Consider the following 13,853-nt stretch of genomic DNA (forward strand, 5'->3'; position numbering starts at 1 on the left):
GGGGAGAATCTCCTCCCTTGACCTGCTGGCCACGCTTCTCTTGATGCAGCCCAGGACACGGTTGGCCTTCTGGGCCGCAAGGGTGCATTGCCTGCTCATGTTAAGCTTCTCATCCACCAGCACTCCCAAGTCCTTCTCCTCAGGGCTGCTCTCAATCCATTCCCCGCCCAGCCTGTATTTGTGCCTGGGATTGCCATGACTCAGGTGCAGGACCTTGCACTTGGCCTGGTTGAACTTCATGAGGTTGGCACGGGCCCACCTCTCCAGCCTGTCAAGGTCCCTCTGGATGGCATCCCTCCCTTCCAGCGTGTCGACGGCACCACACAACTTGGTGTCATCGGCAAACTTGCTGAGGGTGCACTCTATCCCACTGTCCATGTCGCCGACAAAGATGTTGAACAGGGCTGGGCCCAGCACGGACCCCTGAGGGATGCCACTCATGACCGGTCTCCACCTGGACATCGAGCCGTTGACCACCACTCTCTGAGTGCGGCCATCCAGCCAACTCCTTATCCACCGAGTGGTCCGTCCATCAAACCCATGTCTCTCTAGTTTAGAGAGAAGGATGTGTTTAGAGAGAAGGATGAAAGGAAAGCTCATAGGAAAGATGCATGTTTTTAAGAAATACTTGTCTCTTTCTAGAAGCTAGCTATCACACGTTAATTCCAAGACAAAGAGGATACTCTTTTCAATGAAAGTTGAGTAGTAAAAATAATCTGAATAATTTTACGAAGAATCAAAGAACCTCTGCAAGAAGTTCCAGCTAACTCAAGAAGACGTCAGACAAGATCTGTTTAGGGAAAATTAACTGCTTTATTTTGTTAGACACAAATTAGCATAACGAGATAAAAAGATCATCTGATATTAACTCTGTTTCTGATGAATCACTTAAACACTGAAGAAAAGGGAATGGTCTCATTCATTCTCTCTCAATTCAAGTTTGACCATCTACCATTTAATTTACAGATATTAAAAAAGCTTCCAGAACTATCATAAACCAAATAATACCCCTAGATAGAGCTTACTGCATCTCCATTGTAGTCTATTCTAGATCATATTTAACACAAAACCATAGAGGTCTTCAGATTACAGGCTTCCCCATAAAATCTGAGTAGGGTATAACATTTCTTTTTGTTCTAGTTAGAGTCTAAATATTACACATGGAAGTGTGCTGTTTGTGCTGGAGTACTATCAAAATAGTTTCCTAGAGCTTTGCAACCTGTAAGAGCCTTTGTTATAAAACCTGCATATGAATAATTAAAAATTCAAAGTTTCATCCTCCAGCATTCATACTAGAACTCACTGCTAATGAAATTCTTTTTCATATCACTATAGCTGTATGATGCAGAAGAGATCCATATCTCTAGTTAAAAAGTAAGTGACTATCGCAAGGGAAAAAAATTGGAACAAGTTGGGTGAAAATTGGGAAAACATGCTTCTTTATGTCCAAAGACATACATTCTGAAAATCTGCTTGGTCCTTTGCTACCTTTAAAGTTTAAGAGAACACTCAGCCTAGCCTGCCCAGACAACTGCAGAAACAACTGGTCAAGTACGTGTAAAGAACACCAGTGGACTGAGAAGACTAAAACGTAGTTTAGTCAATATAGTAAACTTAGAGGAAGTTACTTCTGTGTGGGTTTACTGCAAGATCTTTCATTGAGAAGTGAGACAGATTAGTAAAAACTAATTTGTACAACGTGCTTCAAAGACAGGACTACTACAGGGACTTTGTAGAAAAAAGCTCTAAAAGAGTAAAAGAAGATTCAAAGTTAAATGGAAATATTATTGCTTAAATCCCTGATAAACAGATTCTACTAAGGAGACAGTCAACAAAAATATTCAATACGAGGGTACTAACATCTTTATTTCAGTTGTGACTCACTCTTAAGTAACATTCTTTTTTTTAGGAACTCCTCTAAGTAAAATGAAAACTCCATTCAATGGCCAAAACCATAGGGAGAATGTAGTTTTTCTAATTGAATTTTCTCAACATTTGCAACACCTTGTCTTAGGACACAACAATAAACAGACGCCCAAATCAGATTTTTTTACAGCAAAGAATATAACTGTGTTAAAGACAAGTACAGGAAGTATTTGTGTGAGGAGGACAGAAGAAAGCAGAAAAAACAAAATCCAAGATCAGAACATTACCACCGCAGCCCACAAAATAAAGTGTTCATGGACTTCCTAGTCACAATTACACTGTTAAAAATGTAAATTGATACAACAGTCCCAGTTCTACATCGATCTTAAGAGAAACTGTACCACCATTCATGTCAGTGAAAAACAGCCAGTTTTTGTTTAAAATTTCACTGATGCTTACTCCAGTAAAACTCAGTTGACACATTACATCCTTTTGCAGATTACTTATTTTCAAAACTTCAGGCGTCAGAAAGTACTGCAAATACATTATTTACTCTGTTTCTAAAAAAAGAATGGAAGTGCTGTTTTCATTTTCATTTATGCTAAAAACGTTAGCCGTATTATAAATGCTTCAGTTCAAGATAACACACTTATGCTGTCTTATGTCTGTCATTAGTGATTCATCACCAGCTTAGGAATCTGCAACAGCCTTCAGGAACAATAGTTACTCTCCACAGTTCATAATCATGAATAGTTTCTTTTGCAAGTTCTGCTGCCAAATAAGTTTTCTGACATCAACAAACACAGTTTAATAAATAGTTCTCCCATCAACCTCTTCTTAATTCTTATTTAAATGGAAACTTACACAACTGGAAAAATATTTCACATATAGTGTCACAATTTATATTATTTGAAGTGTAAAAATTTCATAATAGTTCTGACATCTAAAAAAAATCCTGACTCGAAGTTCCTTATGTATTTCACTAGGTTAGGTATCTTCAACAGTAGGACACACAACAGCAATGTGTATGTTACAATAATGACGCTATTCAGATTCGCTCTGGTTTTCAAAAGACTTAAAACGATAACTTCTTTAGTTTGGAAGATAATGTATCTCAAGGAAACGCAACAAGATTTGACTTCAATTTTTTGATCCCTGCATCCACCTCAAACTTGCTATATCCCTTTGCCACCATTGGACGATGCTGTTTTCAAGTAAAAATAAACAAACAAGCATACACACATTTTGAACTTTCTACTTCTTTATGTGTCACTTCAGTCTTTGTAGTAAAACTACACACTGATAAGCTTAAATTAATAAGACTTTATGAAGGCAACATAAAAACACTAAAATCACAGATGAAGACATTTGAAATGTGAAAATCATTTAAGCATTTAAGTTGTATAACAAAACCTTTCAACTTAATGCATACTTAAGACCTCTCAAGTGAAAATTATTTCACTGTGTAGCATTTTTATAACAAGAGTGTGCAACAGTATACTTGCACCACATACACCAGTACAATGCAGATATATCAACAGTGCAGTGTAGAAAGACTTGAGCTAACCCAGATACCAAAAGGAATCTACTCACAGTACCACAGGCAAATAAGATTACTGGTAATACTTTCACATCATTGATGCTAAACCATTTCTGGTACCACACACAGACATTTTACAAGTATAGTGCCTCTACAGCGCACCACATTATGCACTGTAAGGATAGGGTAAGGAAATATTGTGCCTGGGACCAAGTGAAACCATGGAAATAAGTACCCCTGAACAAGGTATGATGATGATTTGTAAAACCTACATAAGTACTGCCTCTTATGCAAAAGGAAGTGAGCTCTGCACAAACAGATGACATAATCATACATGAGAACTCCCCCCTACTATCAGTAATTAAAACAAACCTCGAAACATAAAGAGCAAACCAGAAAGACAAACACAAAAGCAGGAGATTACTCAAATACTACAGTTTCAACAAATGCTGCTTATTTGAAGATTCAGGCAAAGAGATATGAGATTTTCCTTATTTTAAATATATAGCCTTAATTTGAAATGCAAAACAACTTAGAACCTTTAAAAGGTGCAACAGATTCTTAAAGAGAATCCCTTTATTTCCCTAAACAAGAGTTATCCCTACACTGCATAATTTTTTCTGCTGGACTGTTACTAAATCACAAATGTTAATTAATCATTTAACTCACCTGGCCTGGCTGGGGGCATAAACAATTAACAACCTCCTCCAGCATCACCGGTATGTGCAATCTTCCAAAATCATTGTTTTCTGTACTTTGAGGGAACTCTTCGGTTTCACATTTCTGGATGGTTTCTTCCTTTAACTCACAGTCAGAAAGTTTTTTTGCTGAAGAATGGATCTGTCTGGCCAAAGTAGCCACATTTACCAAATCCAGTTTTAAGTTGTGCAGAAACAAACATTTGTAAACTTGGCACAGACACTGAGATAACATTTTGGAGTTGATCAACCTAGAAGACAGTAGATATCAAGGATTACTTTAAAATAAATATTTAAACAGTAGTTTTGTTTAAAAAATAAAGTGGAAATGTGTTATGTGTAAAGCATTAGACAGCCCAAGATGGGCAGTTTTATAAATACGTCATGTCAGCAGAAAGTGAGAATATCTTACTTCAACTTGTTTTCAGAATTTTCAATGTTATCTGCTAATCAACCATACTCAAGCAACAATGGTTTTCTTTTCATAAGGAACACTTATTTTCCTTTTCATTGCCAGGACTAACAGCATTACAATGTCCCAGAGATGTTAACATTAAATTACTAACGAGATCTGAGCATAACCAGAACAGTGACTTCACTTTCAAATTGTTCCTATCCGTTTTGCCAAACACAATGAGACACTTGCTCTAAAAAGCAGCACTCTGGCTGCCAAGTTTTCCGTATTTCTAGTTAAAACAGAAATGGACAAATCAAATACTGAAACCATATTTAAAATGGTGTTATAACTTAGTGTTACACATGTAGTAAATACATGGTTTTCATCATACATTACATCTTGTAATACAAAATATTTTGAGAACAGCAAGAAGCAAGAATTCTCCATAGTATAACTAACTGAAATCATACTTTAAAACGTAGAAACATCAGAGTGGTTAGCTATGTAGCTTGTCTTCTAACTACACAGAAAACTGATTATTTTTTCCCCCTCCGCCCAACACACTCCAAAACCAAGTCAGTAACCTACTAGTAGAGAGCTGTGTGACTTAAGCAAATTTTTACAAAAAAAAAAAAAAGTAAAGTTTAGCACAGGTGATAACAACATATTCATAAATATCTGTATTTCTTTACAAAGCTGAGACCTGCTGTAATACTGCCTTACATACTCTCTCTTGCCAGGCAGGAAAGTTACAAACTTTGATACAAAACATTAGAAAAAATGGCATCATGCATTTATCCCATTAATAGAAAGGCAACTTTATTTTAACTATCAGATTTTTATCACACGCTTTGCTTGGATTTACCCAGCCAGAGGTTTCGTGTATTTTGTCTGCATAGATATGAATATGCTGAGTCATCATCTCTGGAAAGTTATTCTCCTTGATAATTTAAGTCTCAGCTGGGCAGCATTTCCCCTTACCTTAAACGAGGAACCTCGCACAGGCACACCACAGCCCTGGGGTTTTACAACAAACCACAATGCCCCTTCAGAAATCATTGTAGGAACAGGGTGAAGAGCAACAATCATCATCCCACTCACGCTGCCCTATGCCGGTCCGAGCCCAGCAGGCGTTAACACCAGGGACCCAGCACGCTTCGCTTACCACCACCCTCGTTCTACGCAACTGGGGAAGTTTTTCTTTTAAGTGAGCAGAACGCGTAGTTTCTCGCGGCATGCACCTGAAGCAGCGTTTGGGTAGTTTGAAGCAGCTGCCTGCAGAGCAGAACTTGCACTGAAGCGGACGGTAAAGGCAGCCAAGGAACGAAAACTCAACCCCATAACGCGTTTCCCCCCAAAACGACCGGAGCAGCGGCGCGCACCCCAGCCCAAGCCCGGCTGCGCGGGAGGAACAGGCTGAGGGCTGCTCCCCGCTCCCCTCCCAGGCGGGGCCAGGCCAGCAGGACTCGAGGGGTCGCTCGCCCGCCCACCCCGCCGGGCCAGGCGCCAAAAGAAGGTCCGCTCCCGCCACGGCCCCTCTCAGCCCCCACTCCCGCACCTCACCGCGCCTTCCCGCTCCCCTCTCGAGGCTCAGAACAGCGGGAAGGGCCGCGCCCCACCCTCGCCGCGCGGCTGTAAGGGAGCCTCCACCTCAGCTCCACACCGGCCACCCCGGGGCTCCCTGCACCCCAGGCACCTGCGGCTCTCCGTGGGGCGGGATGGGGCTGAGCCCCAGGGGCGACCCCCGCCTGCGGGACGCTGCGGAGCGACCCGGCCCCGGCAGAAACGGCCAGGCCCCGGCACGGGCCGGGCACGCGCGGCCGTTCGTCCCCGCGCGCTTCCCGTCGGCGGCGTCGCGCTGCCGGCGTCACGAGGGCGGCGGCCAATGAGGAGGCGGGGCGGGGGCGGGCCGCTTGTGTTTGAATTCGGCGGCCGCGGTTGGCGGCCGTTTGCTGGGCCGCGGCGCTGAGGTGAGTGCCGGCCAGGGTCGGTGGGTCGGGGTGGGGGTCTGGGCCCGGGCCCGGGCCCCTTCCAGCGGGAGCTTCGGTCGTGCCATGGGGCTGAGCCTACTGGTAGGTCGCGGGGAGCGGAGCGGAGCGAACCGAGACGGCCCAGTGGGGCCGGGCCGCGGCCCGGCCGCTCGCCTGCCTCTCGATGTCCCGCCGCTTTCCGGCCTCGCTCCGCGGCCGTGGGGCGGCCCGGCTGAGAGAGCTTCCCCCGAAGCTGAAAAAGTGTCACCGAGAGCCTTTACGGCGAAGGTCGCTGCTTGCTTTTAGGATGTTGTCAGAAAGGATGGCCCGTTAAACGGAAATTCTGGCTTGATTGGAGCATGTTTTTGTGTTCTGTGCAAATTATATTAACGCGTATCCCACTTTAATGTCTCTTTAAACCTATATGCTGCGTGACTAAACCAGTACCCCAGAGAAGGCAGATAGGTGGTTACTCTGTTTTGCTGAAAGGCAAGAAAATCTTTTCTACTTTTGTCTGTGGAAACCGTCAAGTTCATCTGCAAGCTTTGCTCTGAAAGAAAGGAAAGTCTGTAGATGAATGAGTAGTTTAAATTGCGAGCTTCCTAGGGAAACGCTACTTAATTTTCTTAAAGCTATGCTGAATTAGCTCGCCTTTTCAGGCTAGTTACAGCACTTTCCAAAGTTGTGCTGTTGCTGTAGTTAGGGCTGACTAACATAGGAATGGGCAGATCCAGCACGGCTGCAAGGTGTTGGTCCCCATTAAAGGTGCGAACTGTTTGAGAGATTATATTTGAAATACAAGGCCTTTTGTCAATTGCAGAAAAGATTCAACTGCTTGATCTGAAAGAGTTGTGGAAGCGAAGCCAGAGGACAGAAGTGCTGTTGTGATGTCTGCTGCTACAGAAGAAGATGTCTGTAATCACGTGAAAGTGGTGGTCCGTGTCCGTCCAGAGTCTCAAAAGGAAAAAGATGGCAACTTTAGCAAAGTTGTTCATGTTGTTGACCAGCATATATTGGTCTTTGATCCGAAGGACGAAGAAGTTAGCTTCTTTCATGGGAAGAGACTGACCCGTAGGGACATTAATAAAAGAATCAAGAAAGATCTGAAGTTTGTGTTTGATGCTGTTTTTGATGAAAATTCATCCCAACTGGAAGTTTTTGAGCATACTACCAAAAGTGTCATCGATGGCTTCTTAAATGGATATAACTGCACAGGTACCTTTGCTGTTTATCTTCAATTCAAAAGCTTCACTACATTCTTTGAAGTTTCTACCATTGTATCCAACTGCTGCAGAGGCCTTAGAAAAGGCTGAGATGTAAATAAAGTTTTTTAGTTTAATTTATAGATGTGAGAGGCTGACTCTTTAGCCTGTGGAAGTTAGGATAGCTCTACTCTATTTTGAAAATGAGTTCATGTTAGGGTTGTAATAGACTTCATAATTTTCTCTGAAATACGCATGTTTATGAGGGGAGTCCTCTGGAAAGAGTTGTTAAACCAGAAGCTGTGTCACTGATTCAGTGGTAGCCTGCTTTATGAATTCTCTTTAAGAGCTTGGGTTTTTTAATTGACAAATGGAATATTGTGAGGAAATTAAATACCTACCTGCAATAAGTTTATGGCTTAGGTTTATGAGTTTAAGCAAATAATATTTTCGTGTAGATTGCAAGTGAATGAATTTTGAACTGAAAATTCAAAAATAAATGTGATTTTGAAGAGGCTTTCTGATTATAGCTGTGAAAGGTAAAGCCTAAGTAAGAAACTTGATCAGTTTATGAGAACAGCTGTGCAGAATGATGGAGGTGTATGAAGGTGCCGTTGAGTTTTGTGTTCCAGATTAGCTTATTGGTATAATGTGCATCTCTTTGCTTTGTTGTTGTGTTTTGGTTTTTTTTTTTTTTTTTTTTTTGTGAAAATTCAGTGCTTGCATATGGTGCCACGGGAGCTGGAAAGACTCATACAATGTTAGGTTCACCTGAAGATCCTGGAGTGATGTATTTAACCATGATGGCACTCTATAATTGCATGGATCAAATAAAAGAAGATAAAATATGCAATGTTGCTGTCTCTTATTTAGAGGTAAGCTAATTCCTGTATTTGCTATGTTGCTTTTAATAAGACATATTTTAATAAATAAAGACAAAGTGGTTTTGCCTTCCCCTAGCCCTTTCTGAGACTTTACAAAATGTGTCCCTGATAGGAATGGAACTGAACTGTGCTCCACAAATTTGGTGTTATACATAGGCACTTGTTGCTTTTTTACAGAGGGCAGCCCAAAAAGGGCAGTCTCTTCTAATATATTCACTAAACATTCCAATGATTTCTGTCTTGCTGTGATCTGTTACATCCTTCTGAACATCTGTTGATACGTACAAGAAAGTATCTTTTCAGGGATATATATTTCAGGACTTTACAATAAAATCCTATAAGTGCTGTGAAATCATAGAATCATAGAATGGTTAAGGTTGGAAGAGACCTGTCAAGTATCGTCAGATCATTTTATTAAAATACTTTAAATTCCCTTTCAAAGGTCTACAATGAACAGATCCGTGATCTGCTGGTAAACTCGGGACCTCTGGCTGTTCGTGAAGATGCCCAGAAAGGGGTGGTAGTTCAAGGGCTAACATTACATCAGGTATGTAAATAGGTATTGAAATTCAGGAAGCATCATAATGAGTTTGTGAAATTATGAAGTTTCCATTTATCTCTGGAAACTGTATGCAATTTGGTAATTTTCTAGTGGGCTTTTTTTCTGGCCATAATCACCAGTACCTTGGTAGCTTGCAAATCTAATTAGTTATTCAAAAGCACGTTGTGGAAAAAACTGCTAACGTTCTTGAATGTAAATGGATAAAAGCATTCAATCCTTGTTATCAAAAGGGTGCCATTGGTTTGCTCATCTTCAGATTTTGGAAGACTTGTTTTCTGGCTAAAAGAGCTTTTATTAAAGAAATCCACTGCTTTCGGTGCCATCTTGGAGTGTTCTACACCTCTGCAACATCTCAGAGTTGGTTTTGGTTTTAAATAACCATGTTTGAAAAGCTTCACTTTAAATGACTTTTCCAGACCAGCATAGCAATTGTTTGGCAAAGTCAGTGACGGAACTTAGTTTTCCGATCTAAGAATCCACTTTTGTGAACCTGTTTTCTTGCAGCCTTTTAGTGTATGTTACATGCTATGTAGCTTCCAGCTTTTATGTACATGAAAGAATGATTCAACAGGTAACAGTGTAATTAATTTGGTTCGCACTGTGAACACCATACATCCCAAAGCTTGGGTGTTGTGGGGAAAAAAAAATTAGTATATCACTGTTTAATAAATTAGTATAGGAAAAATTAAGTCAGTCATTCTTAAATAAGACTTTGTCTGACTATGGAAAACCTTTGGAGATTTGTTTAAATTATTTACTAAAAAAAGTATCTGATTTAAATTTCTGCAGTTAAAAGTGCAGAAGTGCTTTTTGTGCTTTATTGCTTTTTAACTGAAAGCATGTGTTTGAAGTGCCTCAATTCCAAACAGGAAATTTCCTTATTTCTGGGTAACTAAAATGTTAAGTTCCTTTAATTTTTTAAAGGTGAATATTAGAAGGTGTATTTTAGAATCAGTGCACAATCTTCTGTAGTTGATGAAAGAAGAAAAAAAAAAAAGCATTTATCTTGTGCTCTACCCTTAAAGCCTAAATCAGCAGAGGAAATCCTTCAAATGTTGGATTATGGAAATAAAAATAGAACGCAGCATCCCACAGATGTAAATTCCTCCTCTTCCCGGTCCCATGCTGTCTTTCAGGTAAGATGACATAGCAGATATACAGTGGTCATTACTGTGAGGTGTAGTTCTTTAAATTTCAATAGAATGGAAGCTTTTTTTGAACTGTGATGAACCTTAGTTTGGGTGAAAGGAGATTAAAGTTTTTCAATGTGCTGTTCTTGTTAACTTCCCATTCCTTCTAAGTATGTAAAGGTCCATAGTGATTATATTTGAAAAAACCAATTCAAGGAAGAGCTCTCTAGTTCCAATAGTTTGAACTAGTACTCGTTAGAAGAAATATCTCTTTTTGTAAAACTGTTATTTTGAGCTTTGAATATACTTCCATATTGTAATTTTATAAACTTAAAGTTGTTGGGTTTTTTTTAATGCTTTCTGGTTTCGTTATGTTGCTTGGTATTTTTCTAGGAAAAATATTTAACAGAATGCAGTTATACATCCAACTATAAACTGAGATTCTCAAGTAGCACTTTCTCATCCTGCTTATTTTGATTAACGTTGATTTTTACACTAAAGTGATTTCTTAATATTCTGGTATGTACCAAGTTTTAGATCATCTAAAGCAGTGTATATTCTCTGAAAATATTTCCATATGTGTACTTGTATCATCAAAAGGAAATGCTGATTTTTAATTTCCATAGATGAGTTGTGTGTGTTGTACAAATCTCAGCTGAACTATTTAACTCTTAGGCAGTTTTCACCTGTATCTGCAAACTTAGGCAATGCTTAATAACTGTAGCCCAGAGTTTGTATTTTGACATAGATGATGGCAATACAAGTAGCTGTAATGTTAGCTCTCCAGAGCTCTGCTGTCATTACTAATGAGAAAAGAGGTTAATAACCGACAGTAAATGTGTTAAATACTTCTAAAATAGATAATGGAGTAAAAGTTACTCCCACTCTAAAAGCTTCTATGTTTTCTTAGGTACCTTAGACTTCTGTTTGATATTGCCCTTCCACGTTTTAATTTTCCCTGAGGTCTTGCCCATGGTTGTACATTTAAGGCAAAGACTTCTTACAAAGTTGTTCAGTTTGAGAGCTGTATTGTTGCATATGTGTGCTGCCTTTTATAAGGCATAAAGTGTAGTGCCACAAACAGATGAGGGAGCGAACTGTAAACTGGTGCAGTGCATGAGAAAGTACAAATTGTAATCCTGTGAATGTTTCCAAAATACTGTTACAGTAAGCATATGACTTTGAGCAACCTGGTCTAGTGGAAGGTGTTCGTGTCCAGGGCAAGGGAGTTGGAACTGTATGATCTTTAAGGTCCCTTCCAACCCAAACCATTCTATGATTCTTTTACTTTAAAAAGCAAAATGTATATGTTTTTGCAGATCATGTATATTAAGCACTGAATTATTTTTCTCTGAAATCATTATTGTTGATAATACAATTCTTAAGAATGCTCAAACTAGTGTTGAGATTTTTGTCTTTGATCTTGAGATAACTAACAAAGTCATTTCTGGACTAATCTGCGTTCTTTCTTTGTTTTTCTGTGTCCCAGTAGCACTGGTGGCCAGCAAAGTAGACTTGATTGTGTAAAATGCACTGGCTATCTCTTAACCAGTCTCCATATGCAGCTGCAGTCAGTTAAATGGCATACTTGATTGGACTTGATATTAACAGATAAATGTCTGGATGTTAGAACTTTTTTGTGAAGGAAAGACCTTTCCGTGTAAGGATTAGGCATTGCTGTGCCATGGCTCAGTGTGTTCAGCATTCAGGCCCGGCTCACAGTTTATTCACAAAAACTGTCAGGCCAATTTTGTTCAAGGATACTGTAGTTACTGAAACTTTCCCTGGTGTTCTTAGCAATATTCCTAATCCAGTTAACTCTTGTAATGACATAGTTGTGAATGTTTGTTGCATTTGTCTTTTGAGATGTCTAGCTGTCAATCAAGGTATTTAATTTAAGTGCTGTTTTCTGTTAAGTGCACAAATTGTTGGTAAAACTCATTATTTGTTTTGTTAGACAATTGTATCTTGAATGTGTGATTTATGTAAATACCTACTAATTTCATGTGTTCTCAAAGATAAACTAATGCAGCCTTTGAATAACAGCCCATGTAAGAGTGAATGGGTTTTAAGTCTTTCTCACAGAAGTGACTTTATGCTTGGGAGGAAGGGATATTATGTCACTTACTTAAAAGCATGTGTGTGTAAATAAATGCTTAATATAAATACTGCATCTGCATGTGGCACTTTAAAGAAATATTCCTGTTGCTAAGTAGATTGGTGCAATGAATGCAACTTGAAGTTTAACAGATTTATTTAATGTGTACTGGTTCAAGATAACCAAATTCACAACCATACACTTTTTTAAAAGCAAGTTCTTAAATATTCCATCTACTTGAGACACTTACTGGCACTGTTGGCATCTGTAAGAAATAATTACAAACTAGTCAATTAGTCCTCCAAGTAATCACTTATGTCATTTTCTCATCTATTTCCACAAATCTGTGATATCCTGCAAAACATGTCTTACCTGCTTATCCACTTTGACTCCACAGATATAACTTATGAGAAATCCCTATTGCAATCTTGATTCCCCCTCATTTTTGCTTTCTGTTATTTGTTTGTAGTGATTGGTTATCTTTTATGCTGCCTTTTGTTTTTGTTGTTAACTTTATTGGAGCAGGATGTTTTTTGGAACTGACTCAGAAAGTAGTAAAAGTTTTGGCCCAGGATGTTCTGAGCTGATTTTAGAGATGCAAGTTTTGCCTTACTGTGCCATCTGTCTTAGGTTTGAAATCTCTATCTAGGTCAGGCAATTACTGCATCTGAAAGTAAAATCCCAAGTGCCATACCGTTCTATTGAAAGTGTTCGGCTGACGGACAAAGAAATAGAAAAGATTCTGCTTTGGGGCATTTCCTGTATCTTTTGAATTTTTATAAAAGCTTGAGTCATGCAACATGGCTGTCATTCCACCTTTCCCTACTTCACTAATGATAGTTACTGGGTTCTAGTAAAGTGCTACCAGCCTGAGATAGCTACTTTACTGAAGTACGTACAGGGAAGTGGCTTTTTTTTTTAATATTTTACTAGAAATAATAGAACAGAACTTCTTGTTTGTCAAACTGTATTGTTTGATACAGAAACATGTCTCTTTGGTATAGCCATACCTTCTGTGGCAAATCATAAGAATTTTATTTACTCCCAATACTTGTCAATTTTTTTTTCCTGTTACAAATTGCCATGAAGACTTCATTTCTCATGCAGAAAGCTTAAAGCTACAGAACTAGTGATATTGTCTTTATTAGTCAATCACCTTTTGTGTATGGCAACTCTTTCCCAAGTGTGTTCATGAAAGTGTCAGTAACTGTTAGCCTTACAAATGGCAAGGCACTCAACACAAAAGAAGGGGAAATCTGTAGAAAATCCTGAAAAGGTAAGAGCCATATAAGGATATCTGTAACTCTTCTTATTGACTGTATAATCATGCTACAACTATTTCTTCATAAAACTGAGGAAAGAATACCTTCACTAGCAGAATGAAGCAAAAGTATTTAGTTCCTTGTATATCTCTTGTACTGCGAATGTTTCAGGAAAGAAGGGATGAGGGGGAACAAGTGGCCTCAGGAGTCTCAGTTTTCCAAAAGGCCCAGGAGTAGTACCTGT

The 13,853-nt window shown here is 39.4% G+C and overlaps 2 protein-coding genes across 2 annotated transcripts in view; one reads left to right on the forward strand and one right to left on the reverse strand.

The window, feature by feature from the left end:
* Nucleotides 1-6,277, reverse strand: part of METTL15 (methyltransferase 15, mitochondrial 12S rRNA N4-cytidine) — a 101,228-nt gene extending 94,951 nt beyond the window's left edge. Inside the window, exons 1-2 of the mRNA XM_086749404.1 lie at nt 6,065-6,277; nt 4,076-4,355 (exon numbers count right to left, since the gene is read on the reverse strand). Of these exons, the coding sequence (XP_086605530.1) occupies nt 4,076-4,339 (264 nt within the window). The 5' untranslated portion in view covers nt 4,340-4,355; nt 6,065-6,277. The remainder of the gene's footprint in view (nt 1-4,075; nt 4,356-6,064) is intronic.
* Nucleotides 6,278-7,358: 1,081 nt separating this feature from the next.
* KIF18A (kinesin family member 18A) overlaps nt 7,359-13,853 on the forward strand; it is a 36,385-nt gene continuing 29,890 nt past the window's right edge. Inside the window, exons 1-4 of the mRNA XM_010122636.2 lie at nt 7,359-7,686; nt 8,391-8,548; nt 9,000-9,104; nt 10,145-10,255. Of these exons, the coding sequence (XP_010120938.2) occupies nt 7,359-7,686; nt 8,391-8,548; nt 9,000-9,104; nt 10,145-10,255 (702 nt within the window). The remainder of the gene's footprint in view (nt 7,687-8,390; nt 8,549-8,999; nt 9,105-10,144; nt 10,256-13,853) is intronic.

Source organism: Chlamydotis macqueenii, chromosome 5 (assembly GCF_036417535.1).
Source record: "Chlamydotis macqueenii isolate bChlMac1 chromosome 5, bChlMac1.mat, whole genome shotgun sequence".
NCBI lineage: Eukaryota > Metazoa > Chordata > Aves > Otidiformes > Otididae > Chlamydotis > Chlamydotis macqueenii.